General features: G+C 39.7%; 1 protein-coding gene across 3 annotated transcripts in view; it reads right to left on the reverse strand.

The window, feature by feature from the left end:
* Nucleotides 1-916: 916 nt before the first annotated feature.
* Nucleotides 917-10,716, reverse strand: part of UBE2B (ubiquitin conjugating enzyme E2 B) — a 22,217-nt gene continuing 12,417 nt past the window's right edge. The window contains exons 5-7 of one of the 3 annotated variants that reach the window (XM_039242287.1): nucleotides 9,497-9,585; nucleotides 8,274-8,412; nucleotides 917-935 (exon numbers count right to left, since the gene is read on the reverse strand). In XM_039242287.1, coding sequence (XP_039098218.1) covers nucleotides 8,284-8,412; nucleotides 9,497-9,585 — 218 coding nt within the window. In that variant the 3' untranslated portion in view covers nucleotides 917-935; nucleotides 8,274-8,283. Of the gene's footprint in view, nucleotides 936-7,052; nucleotides 8,413-9,496; nucleotides 9,586-10,716 lie in introns of those variants that run through there. The other 2 variants (XM_039242286.1, XM_039242285.1) reach the window with 2 other exon arrangements.

Raw genomic sequence — 10,716 nt, forward strand, 5'->3', positions numbered from 1 at the left:
TTCTTCAGTTTGAGACTTCTCTAGTTAACCAAAAGTAAATTTTCTGATAACCATTTTCTAATGGGTTTTCTCTCATTATTTCCTCAGCTTAAGCTTTTTCTGTTTTTCTCAGGGTTTACCTTAAAACCTTTGTAACTGTCTTGTCTACAAAACTAACCAGTATTTTACTTTTTCAAATTTATTTCTGAGAGAGAGAGAGAGAGAGAGAGAGAGCGAGCAGGGGAGAGGGTCAGAGAGAGAGGGAGACACAGAATCTGAAACAGGCTTCAGGCTCTGAGCTGGCTGTCAGCACAGAGCCCGATGCAGGGCTTGAACCCACGAACCGTGAGATCATGACCTGAGCTGAAGTCGGATGGTTAACTGACTGAGCCACCCATGTGCCCCAACCAGTATTTTAGAATTTTATCCTTTATGTTTTTCTGGAATAGAAATTAGCACAGAAATCTAAATTTTTGCAATGCAGCAGTCCTCATAATGTAGGTAAGCCAGACCACTCTTAGTGTTGAAACAGGAGCTTGCTGTAAGGTACTTGCCTTGGTATATCATTCTTGCCTACGTGGGGTGAGGATCAAATGAGATCAAGAGGAAGGACATGGTAAACTGTTACCTTCAAGTAATAACTAGAGAGGATCTTTTCTGTCAAAGACTTAAGTCTCAAGACCTTGTGGGAAGCAAGTACTTAACAGTACAGTGTAGGTGCTCACTTAACCATGACACCCTTTTATGTTACCCAGAAAATTCCTTTTTCCAGTATTCCTTAGCATCTATAGCCTACCTGATGAAATTCTCTGCTCTGGCAGAGGCAAGGATTTTCCAGGATCCATGTGGACTTGTGGCTTACCTATTCCATGAGCACTGGGAGGAATCATTATCACTGCCCATCCTCTGATCCTTTGCTATTTGTAGTAAACGGCACTGAAAATACACTGTTGCATCTGAAATGAGATTTATATTATTCTAAATGTCAGATAACTCAGTGTTTCTCTGCTGTCCAGCTCTAAAGTCTCTGTGAGGTATCTTTTGTCTGGAAAGAGACTGTCAACTAGGTATCCTGTGATCTAGTCATGACTCATTGTTGACTAGTTCAGGGATACCTTTAGGAGTAAGACTAAACAAATCTTAAGATTTGAGGCAAGAGTTTTAGAACTTAAATTGGTTTGTGGTCATATGGAAATTGCTTCTTTCAGCGAATACTGAATGCATACTAAAAAAATCTCTGCCCTCATATATATCTATATATCCTCTTTGGGGAAAAAAAAATCTCTCCTGGCTTGCTTTTCGTTAAAATAGATGACTGGCAAGTGAGCAAAAGAGCCTCTTTATCCATTTATTTAAGTGAAAAACAAACCAGAGGAGATAGTTTCTTTTCCCAAGTTTATCCTGCTCCTTGCAAGTTCAGACTCCCAGGCCTAGTGGTGATAGTGTGTTGGCTGCCCTTCTCGTTTTGGTTTAGTTTTTCTCACAATGCCAGCTGTAGCCACAGAGTCCTTTGCACATGTGCTTGTCACAGGGAGGTCAGCCTGAAGCCTTGCCCAGAGACAAGAGGACTAGTTGAGGAGGTGGGAGGGAATAAGACTGTATTACCTGAAAAGATTCCCTTGAAAATAAAAAAAAGTAAAAATTGAGACTATTAAACTCCCACTAGATGGGGGCTAGAATTCTTAACCTATCCTAAACACGGCCGTGTGAACCAGAGTTTTTTTCCTAGACAGTGCTGTCAGTCAAGGGTGGCTCTTTAGAAATAACCCAAGTGGTCCCAGCCCAAGTCCCATCCTTCTTTCCCAATCTAGGAAAAGTAGGCAAACGACCCCAAACTATCCTTGACTATGGGCCTCTGACCTGTTTGCCTGGGAGAAATGGTGTTAGGGTATGTGAAGGCAGGTCTTGGTCTTCCCCTGGTTTAGTGAAAGGGCAATTAACAGTAAGGAGGTCAACCCTGAACTGTTTGGGCCTACTGACTGAAGCCCTTGCTTTGCTGTGAATGCTGGCACCAAAATCTCAATTTTGGTTAGCTGCATTTTCCTTTCCCTTTGATATTTTCTCATATTAAGAACATTTAATTGAGGGGTGCCTGCCGAGGTGGCTCAGTCAGGTTGAGCATCCAGCTCTTGCTTTTGGCCCAGGTCATGAGCTCATTGTTTGTAGGATGGAGCCCTGCATGAGCTCCGTGCTGACAGCACAGCACTGGGCCTGCTTGGGATCGTCTCTCCCTCTCTGTGCCCCTCTGCTGCTCACTCCCTCCCTCAAAACATTAAGGAAAAAAGAAGTATTTAATTGAATTTGTGAAATGTTAGGTAATTCCTTCCTCCTGATTTATTTCACTCCTCAGTGTAGGGGTCTTCAAAGCGGGGGATGATTCTTATTTTGATCTTGGAGGACTCAGTGGAAAAATTTGTCTTTAAGTACCTGGAATTTAGTGAGCTCTCCCTGCTTTATTCCTACCCTACTCTCCCTTTGAGGCCAAGCTGCGAAAATATGAAATGTTTCAACTAACTTTCTAACAAAAGAAAAATGAGCGCCCACAATGACGCCCACAAGATCAGACTCCATCCCGAGGGCTGCAGAAGGGCAGAACACAGCAGTTGTAGTTGTAGCGTAGGGCCAAAGATGTGACTTGGCACACAGTACGTATTCAGTAGCAATGCTGACAAACTCAATGCAGCAGGCACTGAGTCATGCAACCCTAATCAAATGCCAGGCAAAGGCTGTGGGTGTGTTCCTTTCTCCATGAACATGGCCTTTGCTCTGGCACTGGCTTCATCACTGGAGTCTCACCTGTAAGCCGAGGAGATTCCTTATCACTTGGTGTGAATTATGGCCCCGCCTGACAAACAGTTGAGCTTGGACCACCACCTACAATTCCACTTCCCCTTGAACCAGCTGTTTTCAACTTCACAGGTGGTAAGACAGTGAGTGACTCATATTTTCTACCTTTGTTTACCAAATTATTAACATTTTACTTTTATAACAAAACCCAGAAGCCTGCTAATCAAGGTCTCCAGAGGATCTGGATCTTGGAACCTGGAGGTCCTCTACTGTTTTACTGGCTTCCTGCCCAGGCCTGTGCATGTACTGCCAGAGGCTGTCTAGAAAAGGGTTCCTAGTATTTGATTTACATTCCAGTCTTTGGAACTGTACCTTGTACTGCTGCTTTTATAGCCTGATCCCTCATACTTGGTCTTGAGAGGGTGCCATGGTAATTATGTTCTCAAGCTGCTCTGTGCAAAAGAATTTGCAGCCCACCAACTAACTGATGTGTAAGGGCTAACGAAAGCCAGAGAGAGGAACTTTCTCCCTGAAAAAATGAGTCCTCAACCTCCTGGTCATCAGGCCTCAGTAATGCTCTCCCTGATCTTTCTGGCTTGCAAAAGATCCTTGTACCCACCCCTGGGATTCTAAAGGCAGCCTTCCAGCTGTTCCAGAGAGTCTCCACCTGAAACCACAGCTTTCTGTGCTCGTGCACGTACAGTTCTCTAACCAAAGCCCACTAAAACACAGCAGGATTACAATCCAGGTTTTCTTTGGAGGGGATATTCCAAGCCTTTGCTGAAGTTGATGACATGGGCTGGAATCTCTGGATTCTTTTCTTATTCTGTCTAGGATGCTAACAGGACAAGTTTCCAGTTCTTTGTGGTCTCTGTTCTCACACCACCACAGTAACATAAAAATTTTCCAACTCAGTTTTGTGAAATGACGTCATACAGAGGCCAAAGAGCTGCAAGTCTCTCTGCGTTTGACATTCTCCTATTCAGGAGGGAAGCCAGTCCAATTCATTTGGTGGGCTGTGCTATCCTTGGCAAAGAGCCTTGTTTGTAAAGGGGGAAAGGAAAGGGCAACTTATACTCTGGGCTTCAGACAGGAAGCAGCATTAAGAGGTCTGCCTGAAGTGCTCTTATGTTTGCGTTTTGGCAGCCTTCAAGACACCACAGAATCTGTCCTGCATTCCAGGAAGAATGACAACTAACTGGTACAGGTTGATGGAACCTGAGGAGATCCTTTCAGAGATAGGCTCTGGTTCCCTCTAGACAAGTACTCAACCCAGTGGCACTTTAAGGATCCCAGTCTTTCAGGTAAGAGTTTAGTTAACCTCCCCACAAAAGCCTGCAGAAGCATCATACTTGTAACCAAGACCAGCACCATATAAAGATTTCTCTAACCAGCTAAAAGGTTATTTGCTTTCTCTCAGCAGAGTACACACTCTAGAGTCTTTCCAAACATTATTCCACAAGTCACTGATAAACCAAAGCATCACGTGGCCAATCTTTACCACTAAAATGAATGACAGGTCCTGAAAGTCAGTCCATTTGGGCTTTTTACCCAAGTCTGAATCCTCCAGATGCCAGAGAAACTTGAAGCCCTTCTTTCCAGGGTTCTTGATTTCAACAAGGAACTAACGTTGAGACTGACAGGAGTCATATACTCAAAAAGGTTTGCAAAAGGCATAGCTCAGTTGTCTTTCTGGCCCAACTAGAAAAAGCCCTAGCCCATGCTATGACAGGAAATGTACAAACCTCAAAGACATTATTAACAAAACTGTTTTAAACCAATGCATTTGGGGGATAGGGGAGGTGGAGAAATTACTCAGAGGAATGGCACATGCAGTTGTATATTCTTTTTCAAAAGACAGAAAGAAAAGGAAATTCAACAGTAAAACTTTGTTTCTAATCTTTTTCCTCTAATGTGTCATATACTTGAATAAAGGTAACTAATCTTTACTCTTAGCTGACCACAGCTCAGTTTTTTCCTAAATAGACGGGAACTGAAATAATAGGGCTACTGTCTTGGCACAAGGCCCTTGCCCTATGGACAATTTCATTTACCTTTAATGGCTTTGTAACCACTGACTTTTTAATTTACATAATAATCCTCACATAACTGAGATTCCTTTGGGACTTTGCATTGCTAAATGCAACAGAAAGGAATTGTAATAAATACCACCAAACTAAAAAGTTGATCCCTATCTTTTAAAACCTGGGAAAATTGAGAGATCCAAATACCTTAGGTAAAACTCTAAACTGTGCTATATAAGCCCCAGGGGGTTCTTTCTTAAGAGTACTAAATGAATAAATTAAGTAGACAGGTACTTGGTTTACTGAGCACAAAATACTGTTAACTAAATAAGGCACCTTAAATAGATTTCTTCTCCAGTATCTTCCACTACAGGAGTAAGAATTTTTAGATCAGTTTGAGAAGTTATTCATGGAACTTTTTTATTGGGGGCGGTCAGGGGAGGGGAGAGAGTACCAACTCAAGAATAGTTCCATGAAGGGGGAAAAATGTGCTCTGTTGTTAAGTCATAGTCTTTTATATCGGAGACCAGCAAGTATTCCTATATCCAGACTTGTTTACAAAAAAAGGGGGGGGGGTGGTAGAAAATAATGGTCAAGAAAATCTCTTCACTGGATACAAATCTGTACATAATTCTAAATCAACTAAAGTATTGTACATTTTCTAAAACTGAACTCAGCCCCTTAAAATCTCCTAAGGGGCAGTACAGTTCTTGGGTAAAAGACCAGACTGGCCAGGTACTAATCCCAGCTCTATCACTTGCTAGTTGGCTGACCTAGACCAAGTCACTGAATCCTGTGTACCTAGTTTCCTCATCTGTAACATAATGGTTAGCTACCCTCACAGGATTACTGTGAATCTGAAATATGGTCATATGTTAAAGTGTTCTTAATAGTGCCAAGCACATAAAACATTCCATGTCAGAAGTACTGGTACAGGGGCACCTGGGTGGCTCAGTCGGTTGAGCATCCGACTTCAGCTCAGGTCATGATCTCAGTTTGTGAGTTTAAGTCCCACATCGGACCCAGTGCTGTCAGCCTGTCAGCACAGAGCTTGCTCTCCATCCTCTGTCCCCCTCTATCTGCCCCTCTCTTGCTTGTGCTCTCCCCCAAAGTAAATATTAAAAAAAAACAAAACACACAAAACACTGTTACAGAGGAAGATGCATCATAAATGCATTTAAACTTTAGCATGAATCCAACTTCATACCAAAATAAATTAGTTCTAGCCTCTTGTCATACTTTTCTAAAATTTACGGAAGTTTAAACATTTTTTTGTAGGCTATAACCTTATAAATAGAGGGTTTACATCTAGTACTCAAGCAAAGAAATAGGACTCTGTTCCAAGGCTGAAGAAAAAACCTGAGGAGTAACTGGGAGAGGAATATTCCTAAGCATTTTCTGTACTGGGAAGGTTGAGTTTCATGGTAGGAGTTTTATTTATGTGTTGAATTTAGGCCTTGGAGCTCACAGACTCCCTGCAAAGTGAGATGTAACTTTTAATAATAATTATCGGGGCGCCTGGGTGGCTTAGTCGGTTAAGCGTCCGACTTTCACTTAGGTCATGATTTCGCGGTTCGTGGGTTCGAGCCCCGCGTCGGGCTCTGTGCTGACTGCCAGCTCAGAGCCTGGAGCCTGTTTCAGAGTCTGTGACTCCCTCTCTCTCTGACCCTCCCCTGCTCACGCTCTCTCTCTCTCTCTCTCTCTCCTAGAAATAAAAACATTTAAATAAAAAAAAATAATAATAATTATCAACACATAAAATGTTTCAATTTTAGATGGGAAAAGGAAAACAGGTTAGGGTAAAAATAGATTTTGAAGCAGTAACCAAACAGCATGTAATGAAATAAGAGAGGAGACTCATACCTACTGAAATAAGAGTCAGACACTGGAGTAAGGTCTACAGGACTATGGTTTGTCTCAGAGCTGAATATGAAAGCATCACACATTTGACATGACCAAAAAGTCCCTTTAAGTGGTTTTTTTTGGCCATTAATTCTAGTGAGTGGACTCTTATTTATATGAAGCTTCCCAAGATCACACACTTACCCCAAAATTTGCCAAGTAATAACTTTTACAGGGAAATGTCAACACTTATCCTTCCAATGTTAAACTTTGCTTAATAAAAAGAAGCTGTACATATTGCCATCCTACAGTCTTCCAACTGAGAAGCAGCTACTAAGCTTACTAAGCTGGTAAGGATAGGAGAAGAAACTATTGAGGTTACTCAAATAGCTGTTTTAACTGAACTAGAAAGACTACACAGGTGGTTCAACAGAATTTACTTGTATATTTTCCATTTTCTGTACTATTTGAAGGCATAGGATAGCTTTGTATTAGCTTTCTACAATACTGTGTTTTAAATTTATCCAGTAAACTAAGATGCAGTACAACTTTTATACAACTTAGGAGATAAAAAAAAAAAAGGAAAAGAAAAGAGAAAATCTCCACAAGAGAATGCAACTCAGCAGACCCTGGTATTAAAACAATTTTCCAGAATAAACAGATATGCAATTGCATTAAAAGGCAGTTTTCAAATATTTTAAGTTACACCAAGATTCCTTCCAAATCTCTGCCTTGCTAAACCAATGCAACCAAATCTTATTCAGTGTTAATAGTGGGGCATGGATTTTGTAAGTGTTTACAGTTTTACTTTCTCCATTATCCAAAATCTTTTAAAGTGCTATCAAGCAGCAAAGTAAGTTGCATCAGCTCTCTGCTCCATGTAGAGGTGCCAATTCCTCATGGTAGAGGTACAAACTGTGAAATTGCAAAAAGGTACAGTTTAACAGTTAAGTAGTGAAGGAAGAAACAGTTCTAAGTGGCCTAAATACAGAGTGGGACAGAATCAAACCACTTATGTCTATAATTGCTCAAGTGAAACTGATATAGTTTCATTCAAACATTCAAAATAAAGTTTGAAACTATAATTGGTGTTTAGAATCAAATTTGAAGAATTTCTTGATAAAATATAAATCTGTTCTTTTGAAACTGGAAATGAAACTATCAATTGATGGGAGAGCTAGAGACTTATTAACCCCTCCTACACATATAAGGAAATAAGTGACAAAGTCTCTTGCACTGAAGTTATGTATTTTAACAGCTTTACATGTAATAGTCATATATAAAAAACTTTAAGTGCTTTTCTCCAATTTAAAAATCTAAAGAATTCAAAAATAAGGCATTCAATATTTGAAAAAAGTACAGATTTACAAAATGTGTATTATTCTGTCATGAAAACTCCACACCAACATTATACACTTGGAAAAAAATACAAACAGGATATATTACAAATTTATGTAAGCAATAACTTAGTTCACACCATGCAATAAAAAGTACATTAATCAAGATACACAAGCTTTTGTAGGTTCTAAACTGAAGGACTTTTTTTCTGCAGAATCCTTAAAACCTGTGGCACTTAAAACTTGTTAGCCTTTCTACTGAGAGGTAAATTATACACAACAATGATGAAAAAAATTAACAGACCAGTTGTCTATTATGAATCATTCCAGCTTTGTTCAACAATGGCGGAAACTCTTTTCTCATATTCTCGTTTGTTTTCCTGATAAAGCTGTGCTGCCTGGCTATTGGCTGGACTGTTTGGATTCGGTTCATCCAGCAGAGACTAGATGGAAAGAGGGAAAAGAAAAAAATATCTGCTTAGTTCTTCTTTACATTACCATGGGTTAGATATGGAGCACAGGAGTTGTACAAAACAAATTATTCAGTAATGAAATGGCAGATAATAGTATATCTTCTATAAGTCTTAACATAGTTTCAGAAATGGCTTGATCACAGTAATGTTCCTGCTGCTAGAGAACTTAAACTTCCAAAACACACAGTCCTCAATTGTCTTAAGACCTCTAATTTTAAGGAAACTGGATGAGAATATTCAACATACTGAAACCATTAGCCAAGAAATAGAAAGAGCTTAGCAATGAATATTTTTCTAAGTTAAACTCTTATTATTGTGGTTATGCTGCAAACGTCTGACAGTTAAGCTGGGTTGTGAATCTTGTTTCTTTTAATCAAGAAAACATATATCTTGCAGCAAGGGAATGAGACAGGAAAGCTGAAGACAATGTTATAAAATTACCTGAATTAAAAAAGAAATGTGATAGAAAAAGGTTTAAAAATGTCACAAGCCAACATTTAATTCCGCTCCTCTGAAATCCATATAAACTAAAACATCCCTTAGTCTACCTCTCTCCAAAAGTGTCACTCAAGGTCAACTCTGAAACAATCTACCAGAGTGCTTCAGCAAATAGTTACCACTATCTTTTTTTTTTTTTTTTCTTAAACAATTTCTTGGATGGAGTAACATACTCAGTGCTTCTTTGCACCTGGCAGTTTCTTGAGGTCCCTATGGTTTTCCTAAGCAATCATCTTTCTCTATTTCCAAGAAGACTTTTCTTCCTTCTCCACATCCTCTGGCTATGCTTCTTGGGCACAACTCATACTTGACCTGTGAGAACACTTTAATTGACACAAGGATCAGGAAAATGACCGTGGATTTGATCCAGTGTGGTCACTAACAAAAAAGCGGACCAGTTGTCTAAATATCATGGGTTTTTATCCAAGCTGTGCCATTGGTTACCTGGGTGCTGGGAAGCTTAGTTTGCTCACCTGGTCTTTACAGTGCTCCAAAAGAAGCTGACTATATCCCACAGAGTCTTGAAAAATCATGATGCATCCTAACTCACACTTACCTGAATTGATGTTAAGATAGAAGATACATCATATGTTGGACTCCATCGATTCTGAAGGATATCTAAACATATGCTGCCATCAGCATACACTGCAAAGAGAGCACTAAAACTGGTTACATATTAGCTTTATCACACTTAACAATTAAAGAGAAATCTTTACCACAAACAGAATGCATGGCCCTGTCAGTTGTGAACATTACTAAATCCTGTCTCACAGGAAAACCAGTGTTAAAACTAAGTTCTCTTATTTTGCACCTTTTCACAAGAAGACAGAGTTGAAATTATTTAAATCCCCTATTTCTAAATTCCTTAAATAAAACTCTAAAAATACTTATTTTTTGATATCATAATTACACTTCCAGAAATTATTCTTAAAAGAAACAGATATGGACATATAAAGCTTTATTTACAGGATATTCACTATAAATACTTTTTTTTTTTAATTTTTTTAATGTTTTATTTATTTCTAGGAGAGAGAGAGAGACAGCGTGAGCAGGGGAGGGTCAGAGAGAGAGGGAGTCACAGACTGAAACAGGCTCCAGGCTCCGAGCTGGCAGTCAGCACAGAGCCCGACGTGGGGCTCAAACCCACGAACCGCGAGATCATGACCTAAGCGAAAGTCGGACGCTTAACCGACTAAGCCACCCAGGCGCCCCTATAAATACTACTTTTAAGAGTGAAAAATTGGAAACTATCTTGTCCATAAAGAGGTGACTGGCTAAAGAGCAGTACATTCATATAACCAATACCAATGTAGCCACCAGAAATGATATACATCCACCCTAAGTTAACAATATACAAAAGACATACATGATTTTTTTTTTTTTTTACAAATAGTTTATTGTCAAATTAGTTTCCACATAACACTCAGTGCCCATCCCCCCTCCCCCCCACATCCATCAGTCCTCAGTTTTTGTCAGCATTCAAGAGTCTCTCATGGTTTGCTTCTCTCCCTTTCCCCCACCATTTCTGCCCTTCTTCTCCCCTTTGTTCCTCTGTCAAGTTCATGATATGTTATTAAGTTCCATTTTTATTTATTATTTCTTAAAATATTTATTTTGAGAGAGACAAAGAAGAGAGAATCCAAGCAGGCTCCACACAGGACTCAATATCCTGTCTGCAAGATCACAACGTGAGCTGTTATCAATAGTCAAAGCTTAATCGACTAAGTCACCCAGATGCTCCAATGTTTCCAAATGTGATAAAAATTTACAACAAAT

Source organism: Hyaena hyaena, unplaced genomic scaffold, assembly GCF_003009895.1.
Source record: "Hyaena hyaena isolate Hyena2069 unplaced genomic scaffold, ASM300989v1 scaffold_214, whole genome shotgun sequence".
Classification (NCBI taxonomy): domain Eukaryota; kingdom Metazoa; phylum Chordata; class Mammalia; order Carnivora; family Hyaenidae; genus Hyaena; species Hyaena hyaena.